General features: G+C 41.6%; 1 protein-coding gene across 1 annotated transcript; it reads right to left on the reverse strand.

Moving 5' to 3' along the window:
- Positions 1–1,252: 1,252 nt before the first annotated feature.
- Positions 1,253–27,320, reverse strand: LOC116505603 (fatty acid amide hydrolase-like). The gene is made up of 17 exons (XM_032212937.1): positions 27,058–27,320; positions 20,225–20,281; positions 18,133–18,170; positions 15,424–15,564; positions 14,805–14,867; positions 13,884–14,004; positions 13,543–13,635; positions 11,911–12,071; positions 10,825–10,910; positions 10,580–10,663; positions 10,036–10,098; positions 7,006–7,083; positions 6,815–6,903; positions 6,562–6,598; positions 4,292–4,440; positions 2,905–2,967; positions 1,253–1,352 (listed from the first exon to the last, which is right to left on the reverse strand). The coding sequence occupies exons 1-17, from the start codon at positions 27,220–27,222 to the stop codon at positions 1,269–1,271; spliced, it is 1,572 nt and encodes a 523-aa protein (XP_032068828.1). The 5' UTR covers positions 27,223–27,320; the 3' UTR covers positions 1,253–1,268.
- Between the last annotated feature and the right edge of the window lie 249 nt (positions 27,321–27,569).

A 27,569-nucleotide genomic window follows, 5' to 3' on the forward strand; every position in this document is an offset into this window, starting at 1 on the left:
AAGGAGGAGGAGGAGGAGGAGAAGGGAACCAAAGAGAGGCTTTTACCGGGTCTGCGCCCCACAGCCAGGACCGTCCTTGCGCCTCAAGCCACGTTTCTTCCTGCAAAGCCCTTCGGGCAACCCGAGAGTTCCGCTTGACGCCAGAAGGGCTTTGCAGGAAGAAACGCGGCTTGAGGCACAAGGACGGTCCTGGCTGTGGGGCGCAGACTCGGCAAAAGCCTCTCTTTGGTTCCCTCCTCCTCCCCCTCCTTCCACAGCCTGTGTGACGCTGCCGCCCAGGCTGAGAGCTGCCGCTGAAACAAGTTTGGGGAGGTCCTTTGCAGGCGGCCAGTTCTAGCCGCCTGCAAAGGACTTCCCCACGTTTGCTTTGAAAGAAACCTCTGCGCGGCAGTTAGAAACCTCTACGCGGGGGTTTCTTGCCATGTGCGCGGCCGCGCAGCCGCGCACCTTAGAGGGAACAGTGGTTGTAAGTCAAGGACTATCTCACAGTAGCATTAGCTTCCCCCCACTTCTATTTTTGGATAGAAAAATAAGGAGATGAAACAATAGGACATAAAATAATTCTAACTATATGGCAGTGATGGCTAACCTTTTTGCGTGCCAAAAGCATGTGTACACCCACACCCATAATACAATGTGCATGCGACGCCCCTGTGCGACCTCCACACATGTGCACACGACACCACCACCACCCTGTGGCCCGTTTTGGGCCTAGCAGGCCTTGCTGAAGCCTCCTTGGACCAAAAACAGGCCACGGGGGGGGGGCGCACCCCTCCCCGCATTCCCCCCACTCCCTACACATGCATGACCCCCACACACAGGTGTGTTTCTCCCACATGTGCGGCAGAGGCCCAAAAAGCAGCTGGCTGGCAGGAGGCACATGCACATGAAAAGTGGAGCTGAGCTGTGGCAACAGCTCATGTGGCTGCAGAGAGGGCTCCACATACCACCTGTGGCACGTGTGCCATAGGTTCACCATCACGGCTATAGGGTCTCTCTGCTTCCCCAAAGGAATGTGAGTGTCTCATTCTTTCCCATTTTATCTGCCATGATTCTAAAGTTCTTCCAACCATCAGGTGTTTCATATTTATAAAGCAGAAAAAAAGTCGCCCACACAAAACGAACCATCATGAATATTAGCAAGATAGCACAAAGTTCATTCAAATGCAAGCCAAAGTTGTGGATTACCAATCTTTTGCTGATTGTAGTTTGCCACGTGATTAGCATCAGATTAAGCCTTATACAATATATATGGTTGCTCTTAACTTTCAAGTACCTGGTGTAAGGAGACAATTCACCTTTGAAAATATATCTTTCAGGGAAGCCATGCTTCGACTTCGCTGGCGATTTGCCTGCAAATAGACAAAACTCAAGCTAGTAAAAACAAACTCAATGGAGATCTATAAATATTATAGTTAGCATAAGACAATACAGCTAAATGTTTACAATCTAAATATTACAGTCACTCCCAGAACAAAGAGTAAAATTACTGACTGACGGTCAGATCTGGAAGCCATGTTTTATATTGGGCCTTCAGGCCTGCCACATTTTCTACTGTGGGAAAATGGGAGGGGGGATTATATGGAATATGAAAGATATAGTCAAAATAACATTATTTTCTCAGAGAGTCAAGGACACCTTGCCTGGCCAGCTGTGATAAGATGACTGGGAGGCATCTCCAGTTTTGGACGGTGCCTGATTGGACATGTGGGTGCTGGGCAGGGACTTGAACTTTTACTTGGGTGGGGAAAACCTGGAAACTTTCGGATTCAGGTTTTCCCAGATATGCCAATATAACATCTCTAATAAAATGGAACTTTGAGGAAACACAAGCCTCAGAGTCTTCTTTCGTTAGGAGTGTTACTTGGAACCCTAACACTGACTATTTTTATAATGCCTAATAGAAATTCTGTAGACATATAAGAGACATAACAATATTTGATTAAATGAAACAATTGATTGGCCACAAAAGAGGAAAATATGCATGGCTAGTTTAGCTATCAGAATACAGTGAAATATAAACAATTTCTAAAAAGTTATGCCAGAAAGCTGTGAGCATAATTGGACATGCAATACAACAAAATATTAGTTTTAAAATCTAATATCAAGAGTGGGAGAGGGAAAAGAAAGATTTTAATTTGAATGAGCAGCTGTTAAGTCTGAGCTGAACAAGCTACATTGGTCAAATTATGGTAGTAAACTCCATAAATTTATGTTTGATTCTAATTAGCTTCTACAAACTAACATTTAAACCATCCTTCTCCAACTAGCATTCTCCAGATATGTTGAATACAACGCTAAACATTCCAAGCCCATCCAAAATTATTGAACTTCATGAAGCTAACTATAACAATGCCGTAAGAAATGTACGGGGTTTAAATTGAAAACAGATACTTCAAATCTTTCCTTCTTGCTTTTTCAGAGGAAAAGTAAAACAGAGGAAATACATGGAAACATTACACTCCCAATAGTCCAATATAAAAACTACACTGTCATAAAATTATCTCTCAGATTGTGAACATTACAAAGCTCTCTAATCAAGGAAAGGGTTAATGGCTGGAACAACTGTAAAATTAAAATATAATGCCTAGTTTGTTTTCTATTAGCAAAGATGCTGAATATCAAGATAAAAGTAATAACATACATTTGCCCCATCTCTCTAGCCTTTAAATAAAAGATATGATTGAGAAAATTGGATTAATAAAGTCCACTCATATTCAATGCTCACTTCAAAAGTTTTTTTTAGTAGAATGCCAAATGATTTAACTGCTTTTTTGAAGGGACTGTAATTTAGCCAACATTTTACTATTCTCCCTACTTTTTCCCCTAGTGTATAAGGAGAATATTACTGACGTACAATGACTTTTTACCCCAGCTCTCCCATCCATGCAGCTTATTTTTCACCTTAATATAGTCCAGGGCTGTGATTTGAGAAGCAATTGCAAGGTTCAAACGAGTCTCCAAATTCTGGAAAACAAAGATTTTACAGTAATTATTCCATATATAATGAAAAATCAAAAGCAAAGTAGAATTCTAAAAATACACCCATATTTTAGCAAATATCGGAGAAACAATCAAAAATAGAAATAGTTGAAAGAAATAAGTTCAAATAGAAATGTGCCAGTTTCTTAGAAAACATTTTTCAACTGAAACAGAAGACAAAATAATATAAATAAATATGCATTATCTTTTATCTTGCTCTTATTTCCCTACTATAAATCCTGCCTGACAGAGCCCACCTCTTCCCCGTGCACATTTTTCTCTCTTCCTCCCCATCTTGGTCAACTGGATTTTAACTGAATTTAAAATTTATGATCTTTATTGTTTAATGTTTTATACTGAATAACTGTAAGCTGCCAAGTGTCGTCTCAGCAAGATGGGTGGCATAGAAGTTTAATAAATAAATGTCTAAAGACTACCATGACAAAACTGTTTAAAATAACATGCATTTTGGAAAAGATTTTCTGAAAAATAAATTATCTTCTACTTACACTGGTCACTTAGGAAGCCCTAAGAAGTGAACAAGCAAACACCCCACCTTTTTGTAGAACAAAAGTCCCTGTTGATGCTTCAAATCAATCAATGTTACACATAACAAAGGAAGGCAACAGATAAGTAAGGTCTACTGGGTCTGGAGCCTTGATATAGGAGGAGGTCCAAGACTCTAGACACTGTACTGTGGATTCCAAAAAGTATACATTTCTTGAATAAAATCACCCCTGAGGCCAAAGAGAACTTCATGCATAGGTTTGGAAGTTTCCCAATTTCCCAGTCATATTGCTAACTACATCTTAAAATCAATCTGAACAGCAACTGGAATGGTATCTAATGTGAGGTAAAGATTTTCCTGTCAATCATGTCCAATGGTGCTCATCTCCTTCTTGGCCGAGTGAGCCAGTGTTGTCTGAAGACCATTTTTGTGGTCATGTGGCCAGCATAACTATATGCCACAGTGGCACAGAACGCTGTTTTCTTCCCATCAAAGTGGTACCTATTTATCTACTCACATTTTTGCATGGTTTAGAACAGCAACCTTATTGCATGGCGTTTGGGTCTCAAACTCAGGCTACCAGCTCTCCAGCTGACAAGTTCAATTTTCTTTAAACACTGAGCCATCGTGTCCCAAGCTAATATGAGGATACATTGCAGTACTGATGTAGGCATTTCATATACAAACAGAAACCAGCAACCTAACCACAGATTCTTGTGAATACAAAGGGCAGAAAATGCAGACCCTTGACATGATTTGTTAAAAATACATATTGATGCAATGACCCCAACCACCATTTACCATTTGTTCAAACTGATTGTTGAAGTCAGACTGCAGGAAATCTCTCATTTCACTGAGAATGCAGATTACATGAGCCACACGAACCTCTTCTATCTCTGGCAAAGATACTTCAACTACTGAGGCTCCTAAGTCCACTAGAAATTCCACTGCTGAACATACGATAGCAGGAAGAAGAAGAAAAATAAACTTCACTATTAAATAAATCTTGAGAGGCCAGGATTCTAAATTCACATTTAAAAACAATCTTTGCGCTATAATCCAATCCAGGTCCACTTTTATGAAGCCTTTATATTGTACTTTGCTAACAACGATGCAAAAATGTAAAAAGTAATATAGAAAATTCCATACAACTTCTCATTGACCATACATCCAAGCAAAATGCACAATTGCAAAATCATGCTTCTAATTATCTTAATCCATTCTTTGTAACTTGATTAGCTTTCTTCCATGAATGTAAAATATATACATGATACCCTACTGCATGATGCAATTCATGGCATCAGTTTATATACTGTATACTCAATGAATTTCGGTTTCCTAGGAAGAGGTCTATGTTTGTTGTAGTTCATGGATGTCTGGTCCATGGTGCTGGCTAGAAGTAAATCTATAAATTAGATGTCTCCAATCTTTGCCATATGAAAAATCCATGACCACCACCCCCTTGCAGTATTTAAATTAATCAATGGCACTGCAAGGAGAAACTGGTTATTCATTCCCTTCACATATTTGCTTCAATAAAATTACTGTATTTTTCGGAGTATAAGACACTCTGAAGTTTGAGACGCACCTAGCTTTTGGAGAGGGAAAACAAGAAAAAAATAATCTGCCTCTGCCTCCCAGCAATTTGCCTCCTTGCAGCAAACAGCCTGTTTCCGTTTCAGTTTCAATTTTAGCACAGCCTGCTTAGCACAAGGGGAAAAAAATCTGCCTCCCAGCAATTTGCCTCCTTGTAGCAAACAGCCTGTTTCCGTTTCAGTTTCAATTTTAGCACAGCCTGCTTAGCACAAGGGAAAAAAAATCTGCCTCCCAGCAATTTGCCTCCTTGTAGCAAACAGCAAACAGTCTGTTTCAGAGCCGAGGTGGCGCAGTGGTTAAATGCAGCACTGCAGGCTACTTCAGCTGACTGCAGTTCTGCAGTTTGGCTGTTCAAATCCCACCAGGCTCAAGGTTGACTCAGCCTTCCATCCTTCCTAGGTGGGTAAAATGAGGACCCAGATTGTTGTTGGGGGCAATATGCTGACTCTGTAAACCGCTTAGAGAGGGCTGAAAGCCCTATGAAGCGGTATATAAGCCTAACTATTTCTATTGCTATTTTCAGCAAAGCCTGATTAGCACAAGCAGCTGATTGTCGGGCTTCCTGACCATCAACTCTTTCAGGCTTCAGATATGCCCATAGCCTATTGCCGCCTCCGTGCACCCCATTTTCCACCCATTCCGAGCAGCAGGGATCGGAATGGGTGGAAAATAGGATGTGTGGGGGCCAAAAATGAGGGACACACAACCCCAAAATGGGATGTGGAGGCTGAAAATGGGGCAAACGGAGACTGCAATAGGCAATACCAAAGCCTGCAGCCTGAAACAGCTAATGGTCGAGTAGCCGATCCAACTGACAATCAGCTGCTTGTGCTAATCAGGCTGTGTTGAAGCTGAAACAGGCTGTTCGCTGTTTGCTGCAAGGAGGCAAATTGATGGTAGGCAGAGGCCAAAGGGTAGGGGACGGTGGGTTGGCAGGACTACATTCGGTGTATAAGACGCACCCAAATTTTCACTCTTCTTTAGGAGGAAAAAGTGCGTCTTATACTACGAAAAATACGGTACCTTCAAATCAAAGTTGCTACAAGGAAAAGATTCCAAATTCAAATTTGATTTGGAGGATCGAAAATTGCATTGAGAAGGGAGGCTGCATTTCACTTCAAAAAAGAATAGGGAATTCCAATCATCTCACCTTTGACACAGGGTGTATTTTCTGCACTAGGCTACTTTCAGTGTGCAATCATCCCTGCCTCCTTTTCACTCACCTGTATTAATGGTCTTTCTTATCATGATAAATAATTAATAGTGAAAGATCAAAATATGCACATATTTCTCTTTACATTACATTTTCTCAGGAAAACAGTACAGCTTCTGAAACACTTTCATTCCTCAAACACTCATGTAGTGATTTGGAAATTGCAAGACAATTTTGAGCTTCAAGATGTATAAGCAAGAGATACTAAGCAGGCCAGGATACAACATCGATGAGCAAAAAATAATGATCATTTGCATGTTACCTTTGTTGCAGACAGCTAAGATTTCAGTGTCACATGCCTAGCAGATAAGACAAACCAAAATCATTTTTCCAGAATCATTTCAAGACACTCACTACCTCCCATGTTTTTCACCATTCCATAATCATGACACAACTCTGTTCTATTGCAAACATATCTCAAAACTGATATAAGGATCAAAGTTTGCCCCTAAAATATTATTGGTTGACCATATATAAAATGCTAATGCAGAAGAAATAGATAGACAAACAGATACCTTAAAGAAATTCCAATCAATTCCCAATTTTAAACCATTCAGATCAGTGTTGATGTTTTCTGAGAAGGATGGTTCAGGTTGGTGCAATCCTGTAATGGGTTTAAAGAAGTAAGGACAGAGAAAGACATTTCATTTAAAAAAAAAAAACCCTTCCTTCCTTGCATTTCAAGTGAGTAAGTAACAATACGCACCATATGGATACTGTAAATCTGACCCAGCCAAGGTAGCATAAGCAATAGCAGCATCTGCAACTGAGGTGCAGAGAGGGCCTGGCAAAATTTTAAAAAACAGGTTATTCACTTTTCTAGCGGTCCCATACTTTCCAATCATTTCTGAATTTAAGAGAACTTTATAGCCCGAGATTGTGGGAGAAAGCAAAATAAGTGTTAAAACATTGGCACGTGTTTTGGAATGTGAATTAAGTGAGTACTCTACCACGCAACTTACTGTGGAGGATATTTCTGATATGGTGCAATGGCAACATCCAAGAATAACTGTTCCTTTTTCCCAAGAACAGTAATAAAAATCAAACAGGCTTTTTTTTCAAATAATTACAGTGGCACTTCATTCTTTACCATCCTCAAAGTTTACTATTCCAATAATGCAGCAAACTGCTTTTTTGAAAGGGTTCTAAGTATACCTTACATCTCAATCTTCTTTTCAGTATCACCTATCAAACACTCAGGCAGTTTCCAAAGATTACATGCATTCCTCCTCATGTGTCCCATCAGATAATTATAAAAACATATTTTAAAGAGATAAAGTATGTGATTGGAAGGAAGGAAACCACTAACATTTATTTTTTTTCCCAGGAAGGAATGATTTTGTGCAATCATACACAACATCTTCACTGATGCTTTGGAAAAGGCTAGTTACGAGGGCAACACCTTGTTTACATAGCAGGAGGAGCAACCAATGGAGTTATGGGGATATATTTCTGCTATTATCAGACATACAAGAAGTAAATCAGCTAAACTGCCCAAGGAAGAGCTTGATCAAGAGGTGATGATACAGACTCAACACCAATGGCAAATGTAGACATTGTGATTTTGCAAAAATGCTTGGGAAAGACATACCAGGACCTACTGTAAAAGTTTTATGTTGGCTATCATGCATTCATTCTTAATGTTTTCTCATATAAAACTCACATATCAATTGTCGAAGCGCATTTATGCTGTTGCAACTATTATTGCTTCTCAGCTTGCCAATAAACTACTGGGGAGGAAAGAGGGAACTGGAATGTAGTCTCCAGACATCAAGAAGACAAACCTTGAGAGCCAAGGACACTTCACCAGGTGGCTAAAATCCTTAGAAATACTTTCTCTCTCACTTTCTCCCAGCAGCTGGCCAAGAAGTTCCTGCAGCACATATATTGATTGCATGGAGTGCCAAAGTGTGTCATCTCAGATTCGAGGGGGAGGGGGTGTCCAATTCATGGCTAAATTTTGGTGCAAATTCGTAAGACTGATAAGATTCTCCCAGGGCTCAGTTCAGCATTTCATCTAGTGTGAACGGAGCTGTGGAACAAGCCAATACCATGGTAGAGCAATACCTATGTTGCTATGTCCACTATCAGCAATCTAACTGGGTGGAGCTTCTGCCATTTGCTGAATTGGTATACAACAATGCCATGCATAGGAGCACTGGTCTCACTCTTTTTAAGATAGTTACGAGAGTTGGGCTTGTGCCCATGCCAGAATACCCACAAGAACCCCCCTTATCAGTAACCTTGACAGAATGTGCAGACTCTTCTCAAAGTGTGTGGTGTAATATAAAGAATGCACTAGCTAAAGCCACAGACAGCCAAAAACGGCAGGCAGATAAGAAAAGGCTTATCAGGAGAAATTCCACCTAGGGAACGTGTTATCTGTCCACAAAGTACAAAAAGCTGAGGCTGCCATCCAGAAAATTGGATCCAAAATACATAGTGTTGTATACTGAAAGAAAGTCCTCGCAGTTACGAATGACAGCTCGGTAGCAGCCAGGCGCGTCTTAGCCAATCAGACGCGCCTGTCAGTTGCCGAGCTACCTATAAAAGGCAGGCTCTTCCAACTGTCAACTGATTCTTCAACTGAGTAGCCGAACATACCAGTCTACCTGGAACTGCTTCGCTGCTTCTTCTCCACAGACTACCAGTCTAATCTTTGTTACAATTGTTTCTACCGTGCTCACAGCCGGTCTTCCTTATATACTTTGTTAATAGTTACTGTTATATTAAATTGGTTACAGCGTTACCGAACCAGAGCCTCTGTCTTCATTCTTAAGTTACAATACATAGGTCCCTTCCTTATTGTAAAAATCATCAACCCAGTTATTGTAGAACTGAAACTGTCCAGGATATTGAGGAAAGTACACCCAGTGCTCCACTGTAGTCTGTTAAAACTGACCCAGGGCTCTAGGCTAAGGTCAATTGAGAAAGAAGCCCCAGTTGCAGTTATAGTCAGGGTGGTGGTGAAAAATACTATGAGGTTAAGAGGATTTTAGACTCCCAGTATTATAAAGTACCTGGTGCAGTGGAGGGGTTATCCAATTTCAGAAGTGAGGTGGATTAAGGCAGATTGCATAATAAAGACATTCCATACAAAATACCCTCAAAAACCATGGGCCCCAACAGGGGGGGGGGGGGATGGAAACTAGTTATTAATAAAATATGTTTGTCTTCCAGATATCTCCCATGTTTTAGGGGGGGGGGGGACTTTACAAATTGGAAGCATGCTTATGCTGTTGCAACTATTATCACTTCTCAGCTTGCCAATGAAGAGGGGGAGGGGGATGGAATATAGGCTCCAGGCATCAAGAAGACAAATTGTAAACTGTGACAGCCAAGGACACTTCACCAGATAGTTAAAATCCTTAGAAACACTTTCTAATAACAATTCAACAACATCTAATTGGACAATGTGACCTGCACTAATAGGGGGAGGGAGTAGTCTATACTTTAATTATACAAGATTGAGCAGGAATTAGCTAGAGATGGTTTTGCCTTAATCTGTGCCAAAACTATGTACTCAATAAAGTTTTGCCAGAAGAGATCAGTTTGTCATCACTGTACTTGCTTGGTTGGGTTTGTCAATCGGAACCTTGACATCAATTTTTAAACAGACAAAGTATCTACAAGACCCAAGAATTTGTTACTTAAATTAAAGTAACGGCATAGAAAGTAGCTTCTCCTTTCTCTCCCAAGGACACCCAGTATATATTTAAAGCTAGAGACATCTTACCAAGACTAACAGTAGAATATGAGAGAGGATGAGATCCAAATCCACTGATCCGTCCAAAGGTACCTGCAGACAACAGAGCAGAATGATTAAAATTACAAAGCAAATGTCAGAAAATACTTCAGGCAGAGTGCTGAGTGATAAAGCCTAAGAAAAAAAAACACCAATCCATCTTAATGTTTCCTTTTCTTAGCTCAATCATCAGTCAAGTAAATGAATTCAACTTAAACTTAAATAAGGAACTGGGTTAGGAAGATTTCAAGTGGCTGTATTTCAGTAATACATTCAATAGCATTCACATGGCAGTCGAAACAGACAACAAAAAGGCATCACAAAGTTCTGCTCATTTTGTACATATGTCAATGCATATACAAAGGGGCTGGTACTTTGATCACAACACTGCAACTGCCGTCTTGCCTGTTTTATTTCTTCCCATTTGTATGCCCTCAATTTTGTATAAATGATTCTATTAAATTGATATTATTTTTCACTTTCAAGAATATGACCCTCAGAATTAGTTGTTACTCACATTTCTATCAGAATTTACCTTTCAGTCCCACAATACCACAGAAAGAAGCTGGGATCCTCACAGAACCACCTCCATCTGTACCAACAGCCAGCGGACAGAGGCCTAGAGAGAAATGGAATTAAGAAAAAATTCCATTGAATACAATTATTTTCTCCATCATTTTCCCCGCCGCCCAATCTGAACAAAAACTTGAAATGTTGCTGTAATTTGGCTTGGTTTTTCAACTCCACTCTCAAGGCTTTCATCTGTAATACTAGACTTACCTGCAGCCACTGCTGCTGCTGATCCACTAGAACTACCACCAGTAAAATGCTGAGGATTGTATGGATTTCTAGTTGTGCCATGATATCTAGAAATAAAATAAATAGGTATTTTGAAGACCATCATAATGAAGGCTGGTGAGGAGGAAAGAAAGTATATTTATATGTCAAAGAAATTAGACTGCAGTCCGCCATAAGCAAAACTAAAATTGCATCTGCTGCCAGGTCTCAGCGAGGGGAGGAGGGGTAGCAATAATGGAGACATGGAGAGTTGAAGAAAAAGATCTTGAGTACAGAACTGAAAGCAGAGTACTGGCAAACTATCACAGTAGGAGGAAGCGCTCAAGTCTAGTTTGTATAGTTACTGATTGCTCTAAAACCACTGTAATTTCATTATTTTAGTATTAAAAAGCTGCTTTTCTCCCTTTTGTTTGCCTATAGCAATGGTGGGTTCCTCCTACCTGTTCAGACCGTTTGGCCGAACCATTAGTGGTTTGGTGGTCTGGCTCGCTGGAACCAGCAGTGACCCAAGCCTGCCACGCCCCCAAACTGGTTCTCTGGGCGGCGCCATAGGCACTGCCATCTTGTTTTTTGCTTCTGCACAGTGCAGAGCAATGTTTATTGCACTGTGCATGCACACACATTGTGCATCAAACATGCGTGTGGTGTAGTCATGAGCGAACCGGCAGTAGTGACTGCCGGAACCTACCCCTGGCCTACAGGTACATAGAAAAGCTTCTCCAGCCCCCCTAGTTTCATACCTGCAAGCTAAGACAGCTCAATTTAGAAAGGCATCACTGCTACCAAGAAAGGAGGAAAGTATCCTTTAGGAAAGCTTATTCAGCACAAAAATTCAAAGAATTGCCATGCTTTTTCTTTTTTCTGGAAACAATGTAACTACCCAGTGATACATTTAAATCTTTTTTCTCTCACCTTCCATGCTTCCATATTCCCACCCCAATAAAATTTCATTACACTGTTTAACATTCAAGATGTCACAAAGCTTAATTGTTTTTCTAACTGTTCTTTCTAGCCCTCACAAGAAACAGTTTGAATGAAAATCGATTTAGTGAATACATACTATTTTACCTATTGGGATTACATCCAGTGGTCCCTATACCCAATTCATGCATGTTCGAGACGCCAATGATAATGGCACCAGCCTCCCGTAATTTCTTTGTCACAGTAGCATCTTCAGTCTCTGGCTTTGTGCCCAAGTATACAGTTCCACTTCGGTGGTGATAGGGTACCTTATAAATATACCAAAAAGTATTCTGTGATAGGATTCATTATAAATACAACCCAATACTATAGATCATTTATCCCTGCCTCAAGGGAATCCAATGGCAATAAACCACACAGAAAACAATTTCATAAGAAAATGCATCCTTTTATAATCAAACCTAGTTCTTCTCTTTGGGGAAGAAGTTTCTCTCAGGCCAAATTGACACCCACCCTGCATCTCAAAGCCCCCCTACAATCCCATCTAGACTAAAAAACAGAAGCCTCCTTATCACTCACAGCTTAGTCCAATTTCCCTTATAAGGAAATTGCAATTTAGTGAAACTCCAACCTTCCATCTTCTTATCAGCTGGTGATCTCACCATTTCACTTTGTTAATTTCCCAGCTCTTCTGCCCTCATGAAAGGCCCAATTTGCCTAATGGGCCTCACCCCAGATACACAAATGAGGATGTGCATAACTTCCCCAAATTGGCCAGCTAATAAGATTTCCAGGATTTCTTGCCTTGCATACAACAATTTCTGTAAAAAAAATTTGCTTTTCCATTGTTCAAAATCCATCTTGTAAAGCAGACATGCAATGATCATTACAACAAACATAGTTCTTCCCCTTACATTGTGCTTCCTACTTTGCCAAATTCCACAACATAGCAAACTCATTGTAATGAGCAGCATATTACTTTGACAGTCTCTTATGTATACTGTGTATAACCATGATAACTAGCAATCATTGATAGTTTATCCTCCATGAATTCTTCCTATCTTTTTAAAAATCTCTTCAAGTTGGTGATTGTAGTTACATCTGTGATAGCAAATTTCACTATATGCCTCAGAGCCTATGCAAGGCATAGAGCTTCTACAAATCTCATCGTTAATTTTTAATATGGCAGAAATGAACATTATATAGATGAAACAAATGTCTATTAACCGCATATAATTAAATAAACTTTAGGGTTTTGTCCTAGCCCTTCTCATCTCTATCCTCTTTTTGAAATACAACCATTAAGCCAAAATGATTGTGAACCAGTGATTTAAATATGTACTGCTGTATGAAGAACTTTTTATTAGTCTCCCTCTGTTCAGCTTCATTGAATGATATTGATTTCCGCTATTATAAAACATTCTTTCATACATCTTTATTATATTCTTTATTGCTTTAAAATGAACTTTGAAACATTTCTTCATAAGGGACTTACTTTAATCTTTTTATCATTTTGGATTTCTTTTTCTGCTCTACCCTAACCCTTTCTAGTTCTTCAACATCTTGAGATGTAGCAAGAAGAATACATGGTATTTCAAATTTCTTGCATTGGATTTTAGTATACAGGTATTATAGTATTGATATTAATGCAAGGTACAAAACAACTGATAGTATTAAGGTGCTGTTATACTTTCTTAATATTTCTTTCCTATACCCTCAATGTGATATTTGTTTTCCTTTTTAACAACACTGAGCACAAAAAAAGTGAAATGTGTATACCACTTTAATTTCTTCTTTTATGCATACTGGAATTCCATCCAAGAGTGAGAGAGGCTGTTTGCTTCTGTAACGAGCTGTGGATTCCTCAGCCATCTGAGCAAAGAGAGATTTGTGAATAAAACTTTTTTAAAAGAGATTTATAAAATAATTATAATTATTATATTATAATTATTCTATAGAAATAATACTTTAAACAAGTAAACTACAAAATATCTCATGTTGAAATCCAAATCAGAGAACTTCAGCACAAGAGAGGAGACTCTTTCTCCAAACCCTGTAATAACACAATTTAGAGAATACCTTTTTCAAGAAACAAGTAATTCTCCTCTCACTGAACATACCTTGATTATCTCTTCCTCATTCCACTGAGAAATTGCCTGGAGGTTAGGATTTGCTTTCCCAACTTCTTTCAGAGCAACAATAATGTTCTTGGCAACTTCTCGGGGTGTTACCTCTCCAGATCTAGTGAACAGTCAAAATGGAAGTTGTTATATTTCCACTCTATTGTCATATTCATGCTGAAGTCACTAGTAACCCTGAACAGTAAGATTTCAAATGCACAACCCCAAGTTCTTTAAAGGGAATGCTTAGTGAATCAAGACTTTCTGAGTCCTATACTACTGTATCATTTGTGCTGTAATGAACCATAATAGTTACTCCATGTAACCATTCACACCAAACAAAACAGCTATGTTTTCATTCATGCAATATGTTAAGGCAAACAACTCACATTATGGCTAATTGTTTACTTATGATTCTTAGGATGAGTGAACTATGTCAATTAGCTGCTCAGTATTTGGGAACTGAGTGGCTGAGAAATGTGAGAATTAAATTAAATTTGGTCAGATATATTTCTTGAATCAGACTGAGGAAAAACATGATCTTCTAGTTCCATCTAATGTGATTATACATAATAATAACCGACTGGTATGGAATGGTATCCCAAAGTAAATTTAAAATCAAGAACCATAGTTTGCCAGAAACATATGAAGCATGGAGAAACTGGGAACGATTATTCAATTATGCACATGAACAAAGATAAAGAAAAACAAAGTTAACTTCACAACAGAAACATTCACACCTGCTCATTCTAAAGGTATCTTTTTGGAAAATGCAAACAATGCTTATATTTCTCCACCTCTTCTGGAATGGAGTGAAAAGTAGGAACAAAATTAGCCCCTAAGCTACTGTTTTGTCAATCAAGAAAAAGAAACCCAAGAACAAACATATTCTTTTTTTAAAAAAAATATTGAATTCCTTACCTATAGCATTTCAAGTAATCCTGAATCCCTTTAAATCTGAAAACAGAACTTGCAGAACATGAGCTGTGACATAAAAAAAAAGAACAATAAAGATTCATGGATAATTTGAAAAGAGTAAGATGTTAACCGAGAAGCATAAACGCCCTTTTCTAATCTTCCTTTCAGCAGCAATCGTCTGAGATTGGTAGCCTTTCATTATTACTCATCCAGTTTGGCTGGATATGGCTCCATTTCTTTCTCAACTGCAACATCCTACTGGTGAGACCTGCTGTGAAGAGAGGCAGAAGCCCATACTGTTCAATTTAATTTTTCCTATCATTTCCTTGATCATTTATTTTTCCTAACAAAAAATGATAATCACTAGGAAGTACAATGGAAAAAAATGTTTTCAGTTCCAATTCAAAATATACAATTTGTTCAACATTTAAGATTCCAGAGTTCCATTTAACTTTAAAACAATAACGCAGTGGAAACAGAAAACTACGTTATCTCCCTTATGAATGTTCAATACTTGCTATAATTTGTGGATACACTGAACTCCCACAACTAAAGTTTACCGAGCTATTGCTTTCAAGTGTTTGCAACTATATCTTTCCGACCCCTTAAATTACACACATGCCTTGATTCCATCAAACTCTCGAGAATTGCTGAGACATTTTTTGATTCTGACTTGTGTTCTTTTCTTTCTGAAGCCACCATTGGCATGAAAGTAGGATCTTCAGTAATATCAAGGTAGCGTAGAGCAGTAAAATTGTTCATCCTGGAAAAAGTGCATTTTATTACATTAACTTGAGAAAGTTTTTAAAAATTCAGTAAAGCACTAATTTAAAATTATTTTTAATGATAGCTACACACACACACACACATTTTTCTGTACTGCCTATTTCCCTCAAAGTTTTCCATTAATAACATTATTCTAAATGTATCCTAAATGTTGCATTACTGGAATTGATCAGATATGCACACTGTGGTCTAGACAATAGATTTCCTAATATTGTGTCAGCAACTGTGGCCTCAGAAGAAAGTGGTCTGCTATGCAGACAAAAGGCAACTGTACAGTACACTCAGGGAGACCACCTTGAATCTGAAGGAGACAGCCATAGTTGCCGGTAAAATGTCAGGAAATCTGTTATCTAGAGCAGTTATTAAACCTTGAAACTCAAAAGTGCTCAACAGATACCAGCTGTGAAAGCCAGAAGATCAATTTATATACATAGCTTCTATGTTTTCTTCTTTCAAGAAATGCAGGAAAAAAGTCAGCCAGAACATATACAGGTAGTCCTTGAGCTACATTGGCAATAGGGAGTGGGATTGCAATTGCTAAGCAATGTGTTCATTAATTGCTATTATTGCATGACTACATTGCTTAATGATAATTCAGATGGCCCTGGTTGTCATCACAACCCCAGGATATGTGGGTTATTAAGCAGGAAACAGAGAGAGCTACAGGTAAGGAGCACAGGGGTGTGGTGTGGGGGGGAGGAAGGCCCCAGGATACCCAGTGTAGGCCACATGCATATTTGGGATATAGGAATACAGTATTAACTTGGGGAGGCCAGGAAAAGGGGGTGTGGAGCATACACATGTGAGCATAGGAGGATGGAGAAAGAAGGCACTGCATGCATTGGGGTATGTAAGCATAGGGAGAAAAGGGGCTGAGGAAGGAAGATGCCACTTGTCTTCGTGCGAATGTAGGGAGGCTGGGGGAAAAGCGCTCTGGTGAGTGTAAGCCAACAAAGGAGAGAATAAAATGTGGCGCATATGAGCAGTGGTGGGTTTCAATTTATTTTACTACCAGTTTGCTCATGCACATTTGTGCATGTGACGCTTCTGCGCATGTACTGAAGTGTCTGGGTGGGTGGGAAGAGCCTCCCGCCACTGCCACTACCACCTTATCCAGGGTGAACCGGCAGAAACCCACCTCTGCATATTAGTGAAGAAATGTGGTGGCAAGATTTTCTTAAGTGACTTGCTGGCTTCTGTTGACTTTATCTCTCAAGATGCCAGCCATCTCACCTTGTCTCTGAAGCTGCCAGAAAAGACTGATTTTAAGTCCCTTCATATAGTGGCATTGTAACATCAAACAGTCACTGAATGAATAGTGGTAAATCTAGTATTAGAATTTAAGAGAGTCCTTTGATCAGGCAGACTGAAAGGAGCAAGCTGACCATTTCCCTTCAACATCCAGGCTACCTACAAACCAGTTTCAGATTATGGATTAGTAGCAAGTAATGAGAAGGAAACAATTCTGGGGCTCTCTTTCTTCTTTTCTTCTCTTTTCCTTCATATGTAAAAAGGTGAGAAGATTCTGATTGGTTTAAATAGTAGCCCTGTCAAAGGTATAACTGCAATAGAAAGCTTTTCATTTCTTCAAAGGATGAAAAGAGGGACATAATCTACCTTTCATGTCCAAACCATTTGCTAAGCTTAAGTACAGGTTGTCCTTGGCAGGTAGTCCTTGCCATCCGTGTAGTAACAATTGGGAGTGGAATTTATGTTGCTAAGCAATGGCATATCGCAGATCAGAAAGGTTGCAGTGAGCTGTGCAAGAGTTGCCCCAAGGGTTGGGAGGATGCTCAGAGATGCAGCACAGATGGGGAAAGGAGCATCAGTGGATTGCGTAAGTGCAGAGGGCTGGTGGAGAGTGAACAGATGGGGCAGATTTATCTCAGTGACTTATAATCTTCCCTGCCAGCTTTCCCATTGACTTTCTGAGTAAATAGAGATTATGTGATTGCAGGATGCTTGGCAACCAACTGTAAGTGCTAAAAGGTTGTCAAACACCCAGACTGTGATCACTGTGGAGATAGTGGAACAGCCAGAGATCAAAATACAGTCATAACCACCATTTGTGCAACACCATCATGTTGGAAGTGTCACTGATCGAACAGTCATAGGTCAAAGACTATCTGCAGGATATTAAGCATCTTTCATAGGTTCAGAAGTTTAAAATTAATGGCAAATTGTTGGTGTCAGTGTTGGCATAGCTGAACGAACATTATGTTCAACTACTAATGTTAGGCAAATTTTGAACTTTTTAATATTTTAAAGTTCTTTAACTCTACATCCCAAACACAATAAAGAACCACATCAAGAAGCTATTGTAGAAACTGTACTGTTTGGTGTGTATGTAACATAGAAATGTTCTCACGTGTATTGTTTCGGAGAACAGATTGTTAGCCTAGAAAATCTAGTGCTACAGTGAAAAAGATCTCTGTCTCCCATACAATGCATAACTCATTCAATTTGAATATGTTTTTCATGTTCTCCATTTTACTCTGCTTGCAGAGTCTCTATTATGTAATTCAGTTAGTAAAATAGTACTTACTGCATTAAAAATGGCACTAAAAAAAGTTGTCCAAAAGCCTACAATGAAAAAAAAAGAATTTTTATTTCTTTGTTCTAGACTGAGTCTTCTTTCAACAAAGACTGAACATAATTGGGTATTAAAAGACCAAATACAAAACACATACAGATAGCATCTTTCGCTAGACTGAATTTAAGGCTTAACCATTCTGCTTTCACCAAAGCCAGTATTGATCTGATACAGTGAATCAGTTACAGCAAAAATCATTTCCCCCATTCTCAAAAGAATGTGACTTCAAACCAGTTACAACACATACAGATAGGAAACAGGTACAGTAATTGTTGTATGCTGCACTGAGACATTTTCGATGAGGCAGCCACATAAATTTGATCAATAAATAAAATAAACTTTTATTTTACTAAAAATAGGGCTTGTACTTGAGGAACAACATAATATCTTGAGGAATTCTTTCATAAAGTTTAAATCATGCCCGTTTCTTCCTTAGCCAGTGAAGAGAAATCTGGCATTCCTAACTGGAGTCTAATGTGTTGCATAGAGGATGTTACAAAAATGATGAAATCCATCTGAACTCAGTAGTGTGACATAGAAGCAATAACCCAAACAAAACAAAGTGAATAAAAAAACAAAAAGCATCCAAAGAGTGCAGCTTTGGCTATATAAAAATAACAGATTCCAGAATAGGCAGGAAATTGGCTAGTAGCTGAACATCCCATCCCATCAAACAGTACCTAGCCCAACAACAATGAATGAGGATACAGCTGAAGTAGAGAGTACTGAAACATTATAAAAGAAAGGGCCAGATAAGGACTTGGTTGGAAGACGTTCCATGTACCCAGGGGTCACAGTCCATCTTCTTCTCTCCCCTCATGTTTCTTGATGGAACTTGGTAAGTATTTGATTCAACAAAATGGATAACTAAGACTTCTTTGTTGTGTGTCACTATCCAAGATCCCAGAAGAGTTTGAGGGCAAAAATGAAACAGAAGCTTCCTTTCCTTTAAAACTCAGTTATAAACCTTGAAATGTTTAGATAAAAATAAATTTATCAAGGAATCTTTTTGGTTAGAGAGACTGTTTTCATAACTCAACTTTTATGACCTAACAGATCAAAAATATCATTTCAAAAGATGAAAGAAAATTGTTCACTAGTCATCAACCAACATGATATGACACAGTATCATTACTGTGAAATGACTTGGTTATAGACTCACCCAGGTTTCAAAGAAGGATGCAGGCGGAGGTGAAAGATGTTGGTTTGACAAAGACTTACAGAATGTCATTACAATAAACATTAAATAGGAGGATAAGGATACACAACTTGACTCTTCGCTCTACTTAACTCTTTTGGAGGTTGGAAAATTGTCATTAATTATCTGCCATTTGTTCATGTAACCGGTGTTGTTGTATTCTCATGAAGCATCATAATTATTCACACAGAATGCCATAGCCTGTCACAGAGAATTGCATCAAATAATGCCTTCATTTTTACAGAGGGATCAGAGATTATCTGAGGTTATTTCTCAGATATGGATACATTGGTCCACTCTTGAAAAGCTTCATTTAAAACCTGCTTATTCTGCAGCTATTTGATTCTCTCAGCTCAAACAATCAGCAACTTTTTGAAACAGGTATTTTGCATACAATTTACAGATTATACGGTACAATCTGATTGGAAAATAAGGTTAAGTTGTTCCTGTTAACTTTTTACTAACTGGTATTACTTTACTTTTTGGATCAAGTGGACAAACTGGAAATTTATGTCCAAACCACCTGGAAACCACCAAGTTGCCTAGTCTTACATTTGATAATCCTCACTGAAAATCAAGAGATATGCTATAGATATAGAAGTAGTTTGAAGAGTACAACTTTTAACCATATTGATCTTGGGATTCTATGCTATAAAAGACATATACAAAAAGAGAAGGCCAGAGAACACAAGGCCGACCCAGAAAAAGATGAAGAGACATCAAAGATACACAACAATAACATCAAATAACAATGGTTGAGGCCACTAGAACTTTGCATTTCCCTCAGCATCTGAAGCAGTAAAAGAGGAAGTAAAGAAGGAGGAGGAGGAAAGGCTGGATACTTACTGTATTGACCAAGTGCACGCAAAGCCGTAGAGGAAAGCCAGATAGTCTAGGGGACCACTAGAAACAGAGAAAACACATACTGGTTTACAGAAGTATTGTCACCATAAAGCCATTAGCTGTTGTTTTTTTTTAAAAAAATCAAATTAATACTGCTGCCCCTCCAAAATAATTACCACAGCATGATTGTAATTTCAAAAATATCTATATCTAATCTAAATCTTAAATACAATTTAGTTCAGTTAAAAATAATTTGGCAAACTAGACATTACATTTTTTCAGCTCTGTGTATATTTTTAAATAAATCCTTATATATTCATGTTTCTTAAATACATTCCTACCAATTTAACCTGTCTTATATATAAAATAATAATATATTCCCTCTCTGTAAGATATCTCCATATATCTAAAAAATATGATAATGACAGGCTAAGAGGGAGTTAGGAGTGTACAGGGGAATTTGCTGGAAATTCTTTTAGATGAAATAATTATATCTACATGTAGGGGAAAAGTCATTCATTTCTTCAGGGATAAAGAAATCTCCTTTGATGTCTTTTATATAATTTTGTTAACACAAATTGTGGTAATTGTTATTTTTCCAGATTCGGTCTGAAAGCTTACTATTATGAATCTTCTTCCCCTCTGATTTGTTTTTTCTGGAGTCTATGGTAAACTCTTCACATATATTATTACTCCACCACCACCATTTTTTTGGTTAGAGGCCACAATTTCTTTTTACCAAGATCTTTACTTTCCAACAGATTTAGAATGTCATTTTAAGGTGTGTATTTTGAAGACATACATTATGTATTAAATATTAGCTGACAAGTTTGATCTAAGTAGACATTAAGTTAATTTATACAGACTTACTAGCTTTTTAATGCGACAGCACGGGGTAAAGTACCATCAATATGCAGATGATACTCAACTGTATCTTTCTGCCCCGTGCCAGCTCAGTGTAGTGGCAGACGTGATGTGCCGATGCCTGGAGGCTGTTAGGATCTGGATGGGGGTGAACAAACTTGTGCTCAATCCCGATAAGACTGAGTAGCTTTGGATGCTGCCCCAGAAGGACATCTTAGACAGTCCATCCTTAACCCTGGAGGGGTGAAAATTTGCCCCCCTCAGAGAGGGTCTGCAATTTGGGGGTCCTCCTGGATTCGCAGCTGAAACTGGAATATCATCTATCGGCTGTGACCAGGGGGGCCTTTGCCCAGGTTTGTTTGTTTGTTTGTTTGTTTATTTGGTCTTGTATGCCGCCCACTCCCGGAGGACTCCGGGCGGCTTACAATAAACAAGGGAAGGGGATAAATAGACAAGACAACACTTTAAAAATATGCAACATTCACAGTTACTGTGGGGCTAGATATTTCACAAGCCCCCCGGCCTGCTGGAGCAGCCAGGACTTGGTGGCTTTGCGGAAGGCCGGGAGGGTAGTAAGGGTCCGGATCTCCACGGGGAGATCATTCCAGAGGGCTGGAGCTGCAACAGAGAAGATTCTCCCCCGGGGGGTCGCCAGCCAACATTGGCTGACAGATGAAATCCGGAGGAGACCTAACCTGTGAGATCTGATCGGTCTAAGGGAGATAATCGGCAGGAGGCGGTCTCTCAGGTACCCAGGTCCGATGCCATGTAGGGCTTTATAGGTGACGACCAGCACCTTGAAGCGGGTCCGGAGACTAATGGGTAGCCAGTGCAGCTCACGGAGGATAGGTGTGACCTGGGTGTACCTAGGTGCACCCACAATCGCTTGCGCGGCTGCATTCTGGACTAACTGAAGTCTTCGAACACTCTTCAAGGGCAGCCCCATGTAGAGTGCGTTACAGTAATCCAGTCTTGAGGTCAAAAGGGCGTGAGTGACTGTCTGAAGGGCCTCCCGATCCAGGTAGGGTCGCAATTGGTGCACCAGGCAAACCTGGGCAAAGGTCCCCCTGGTCACAGCCGACAAATGGTGTTCTAAAGTCAGCTGGGGATCCAGGAGGATTCCCAAATTGCGGACCCTCTCTGAGGGGCGTATAATTTCACCCCCCAGCCTGAGAGATGGAATAATTGGCCAATCTTTGGGAGGGAACATCAGAAGCTACTCGGTCTTGTCTGGATTGAGTGCCAACTTGTTTGCTCCCATCCAGACCCTAACAGCCTCGAGGCACTGGCACATCACTTCTAATGCTTCGCTGAGCTGGCACGGGGCAGACAGATACAGCTGCGTATCGTCCACATATTGGTGGTACTTAATCCCGTGCCGGCGTATGATCTCACCCAGCGGCTTCATGTAGATGTTGAATAGGAGGGGGGACAGGACCGAACCCTGCGGCACCCCATAGTTGAGGGGCCTTGGGGTCGACCTCTGTCCTCCGACCAACACCGACTGCGACCTGCCGAGAGGTAGGAGAACCACCGAAGGACGGTGCCTCCCACTCCCACCTCCCGCAACCGTCACAGAAGGATACCATGGTCGATGGTATCGAAAGCCTCTGAGAGGTCAAGGAGTACAAGGATAGAGGGATGACCCCTATCCCTGGCTCGCCAGAGATCATCGATCAGCGCGACCAAAGCAGTTTCAGTGCTATAACCAGGTCTGAAGCCAGACTGAAAGGAGTCCAGATAATCGGTTTCATCCAAGGACCGTCGGAGTTGAGAGGCCACCACTTTCTCAACAACCTTCCCAACAAAGGGAAAGTTGGAGACTGGAAGATAGTTGCTCAAAATGGCTGGGTCCAGAGATGGCTTCTTCAGGAGGGGTCTCACCACCGCATCCTTTAGGCGGAGCGGGAAAATTCCCTCCCGGAGAGAGGTGTTAACTATCGTCCGGATCCAGCCGCGTGTCACCTCTCTGCTGGTCAAGACCAGCCAGGAGGGGCACGGGTCCAGTATACAAGTGTCCAGTATACAAGTGGAGGCACTCACCGCTCCCATGGCCTTGTCCACTTCCTCAGGAGAAGCAAGTTGAAACTCAATCCATAAAGTATGCTCAAGACCTTCCCCTGGTACCTCGGCTGGTACCGTGCAATTGGAGTCCAGCTCTGTCCAAATCCGAGCGACTTTATCCATTAAATACTGAACAAATTCCTCAGCTCTACCTTGTAAAGGGTCATCCGCATCCCTCCCTTTCAAGAGGGAGCGGGTTATTCTAAACAAGGCGGCTGGGCGCGATTCAGCGGATGCAATAAGGGCGGCAAAATGCGAACATTTCGCCGCCCGTATTGCCATGAGATAGGCTCTGATAAAGGCTCTCATCAGTGCTCGGTCTGACTCAGATTTACTGGCCCTCCAGCGGCACTCTAGGCGTCTCTTTTGGCGCTTCATCTCCCGGAGTTCCTCAGTAAACCAAGGGGCCCTCCTGGATCCGCTGCCTCGGAGAGGTCGCAAAGGCGCAATCCGGTTTAGAGCCCCCGCCACCGCTGTATTCCAGGCAGCGACTAAGGACTCCGCCAGATTGTGAACAATAGTGTCAGGTATTTCTCCAAGCACCGTCTGAAATCCCATAGGGTCCATCAGGCGCCTGGGGCGGAACCACCTAATTGGTTCCCCCTCCCTACAGTGGGGGATTGGTTTCCGAAAGTCAAGCCTCAGTAGGAAGTGATCAGACCATGACAAGGGCAAGGTCTTAATGCCCTTCAACTCTAGATCACATCTCCACTGCTCTCAGTCCTCTCATACATGCAGAGCCATTCATACATGCATTCCCCACATAAATCAATTTAAAACACAGAAAATACAACAATAATGAAGTTAAAAAGTGGGTACAGACATCAACCAGACATACCATTCACACCACATTCCTAAAATTTGTGGAGCACTGCGCACATGTAATTTAAGACAGTCAATGGTGCGGGGAGGAAAAGGAGAGCTGCTCCGTCCCTCTCCCTTCCTCAAAGTCCCAACAAAGGCACCCAAGGCTGGAGGTCCTAAGTTCATGTATGGGAAACAGGCTGCAGTCGTTGCCGGTATAACAAAGCTTTTTCATGTTCACCGCAGCCATGGTATTTCTTGAAAAGACAAAGTAGGAAAGAACATAGCGAAGGAGAAGTCTAGGGGGCTCCAACAGGGGCCAGGGCTGGTAGTCACTGGGAGAGATGTTTAGCCAGTCTCTGAGTGCCCCGCTTATCTGGGATTTGAAGCGCCAGAAATAGGATGGACTAAGTGATGGCGCTGTCTGAGGTGGCAGGCTTGGGACAGCTTCGGGTGGCGATGGGCTTAATAGATGAAAATGAAAATACAGTCCAAAAGCCGCGTTTGAAAAGAGCCAGGTGTCAATTAATGAAAGGCCCCATAGCGGCAGCGGCTGAGTGCGGGAGAAGAGGCCAAGTCGAAGGGAAGAGGGAGGGGGGGTGTCCAAAAGAGCCGCAATGGCGGCAGATGAAACCAGCCACCCACACTCGTCCAGTATAGTCCCGGCCTGACCACCTTCTCCAGGGGGTGATGGACAGCCCGACACAGGCCCAAAAGCTCCTCACAGTTGGAAAATTTCTGTTGAAAATGCCGGAGACGGTGGGAACGCTGAAAACATTGCCCAAAGGCATCAGCGCAACGCTGCCATCGCCGCCACCAGCTGGTACAAGAGCAAACAAGAGCCACAGCAACAGCAACAGCCTTTAGTGGAAGCCAACCGAGAATCTGCATCGAAGGGAGAGGCTGAGCCAAGGGGAAAGGGGGAGGGGGGAATGTCCAGACAAGCCGTAATGGCTGCAGATGAAAGTAATCACCCCCTCTCACCCAGTAAAGTCCCCGACTGATCGCCTTCTCCGTGGGGCGCTGGATAGCCCGAAGCAAATCCCGAGGCTCCTCACGATCGAAAAACTGCCATTTCAGCTGCCTTTGAAACTGCCCAAGACTTTGGAAACGCTGAAGGCACTGTCCGGAGGCGCCGTCATCAGCGCTAAGCCACCATCGCCGCCCCGACCGGCACAGAGACAGCCGAGAGCCACAGCGCCCAATGGGAGCCGCCCGAAAGTGGCGACCCCCCCCCCCCGGTAACTTGACTCTTCGGGTCCCCTGGAGCTTGCTCTTCAATAAAAACCTCTCCTCGCCCGGTTATTGGGTCTGCATCCATAGGTTTTTCAGGTTCTTTCTGTCTTCTGCAGTCAGATCAACAGGTTTGGCAGCCATTCTCAGCTTGCACATGCGCAAAAAGGTTCGTCTGGTGCACCAATTGCGGCCCTATTTGGATCAGGAGGCACTTCAAACGGTTACTCACGCTCTTGTCACCTCAAGGCTGGATTATTGCAACACGCTCTACATGGGGCTACCCTTGAAAAGCGTTCGGAGACTGCAGTTAGTCCAGAATGCGGCCGCGCGAGCAATATTGGGTACAACGAGGTACACCCACGTTACACCTGTCCTCTGCGAGCTGCACTTGGACTTACTTGGACTTAATCTTCGTAAATGTCAACATCCACAAGGCAGTGACCGTTGCATTGTGAAGGCCAAAGGCAGAACGTCACGGATTACAGAGTTGTTTATCCGTGTGTTGTCCTGCCATTGGATTCTCAGCTTGTTTCACAGTTCCGTCGCCACGGGAACCAACACTCCCCATTTATCCGGGCTTTTGACCGGCTATGGTTTCCCATAGGCTGGGTTTGCGAGCTGCACTGGCTACCAATTGGTCTCCGGATGCAATTCAAGGTGTTGGTTATCACCTTTAAAGCCCTACATGACTTAGGGCCAGAGTACCTTCGAGACCGCCTACTGCCACATACCTCCCAGAGGCCAGTAAGATCCCAAGATTGGGCCTTCTTGAGATGCCGTCAGCCAGACAGTGTCGGCTGGCGGGCCCCCGGAGGAGAGTCTTCTCTGTGGCTGCTCCGACTCTTTGGAATCAGCTACCCCCAGAGATCCGGACCATACCCATACTCATGGCCTTCAGGAAAGCTGTAAAAACCTGGCTGTTGCGGCAGGCCTGGGGCTGTTGACCTCACTGTTGAGGTCCAGCCCCGATTAGAATGAATGTATGAGGGGTTGCTATTTTAACCGTTTTCTTTTGTTATGTGTTCGTTATGTGTCTTTTTTTTTTCTCTTTATTTTTGTAAGCCGCCCGGAGTCCTTCGGGATTGGGCGGCATATAAATGTGGTTAATTAAATTAAATTAATCTACTTTTTATCTTTGCTATTTCTTATAGAAAAGGACTCAAACACTCCATTATCATCCATGAAGTATACCACAAGCTTTATTAGTGATACTATCCAGTCAATCATGTCCAACTGTAGGCAGCTCTCTCCACATTTTCCAATTTTGTACAGCTTCTTTCAGTTGTGTTATGCTATGATAGCTTTGATGGTACATACCCATCATGTTTTTGGAGGGCTGACCCTTCCAAATATTTTCCAATGAGTTTTCTTGCATAATAACATGGCTGAAATAAGTAATGTGCCATTGTGATTTTGGCTTCCAGAGTTCCTGGGACAGCAAAGGGGCCCTACTCACATGTTTTATTGCTCATGTTCAAAATGACCTACAGAAAAAATGCCCATTTATATCTGCTCTTTTTCTCCTGAAGACAAAATTTGTAAAAATGCACAAGCTTTCCTGAGATTCATCAGATACTCAGGAAAACTTAAATGTTTTCATAAAATGGGTTAATTGGAAGTTAACTACACTCTTCTGATTTTCTGCCACCCCAACTCTCCTATAATGTCTACAGCGAAAAGTACCAGCTTGTGTAAGTAGACTCCGCTGTCGTCGTCGTCAGCCATTCAGTCGTGTCCAACCTCTCAGTCACTATACGGCTCAGCGCTCTCCATGCCCCTCACATGCAGATAATCCATGCTACCAGAAATAGCATGGATGATGCGAATATCGTCCTAAAACGTGCAATTGTCTTTACGACCTTACTCACCGCGTCCATGGGAGGACTCCAAGATTTTTCGAAGCGGCCTGACCGCCGGCGGTGAAAAACCGTGCCAGCCGCACCAGTAACACGCCGCAAGAAACCTAAATAAAACAAAAAGAAAAGCGCGGCTCCCCAGGCGACCGTCGATAGTTGCCAGCTTTCGTCCTTCATGGCTCAGGTGGCCGTTGCCCCACGGAAAAGGAGAAGAAGAGCAGCAGAAAGCAGAAGAGTACAAAATGCTTCTCTCCGTCTCCCAGATTTTTACTGGGTTGGAGGCGGAGCTTGATGAAAGCAGCTATTTTTTGACGTTTGTTTAGAGAATCGGAATGTGACGCTTCGGCTTGGTATTTTTCCGTAATTCCATCGGGCAACGTTCCTGAACAGAAGTATAGCCGCCTCCCCAACGCCTCGCTTTTGGTTAATCGCATGTTTGCGCCAGTGGGGGAGATCTCCACCGACACTACTCTGAAGCTACAAATTAGAAGCGATTTGCGTTAAGAGACCCTGGGAGATTTTAA

This window comes from Thamnophis elegans, chromosome 3 (assembly GCF_009769535.1).
Source record: "Thamnophis elegans isolate rThaEle1 chromosome 3, rThaEle1.pri, whole genome shotgun sequence".
Taxonomy (NCBI): Eukaryota; Metazoa; Chordata; class Lepidosauria; order Squamata; family Colubridae; genus Thamnophis; species Thamnophis elegans.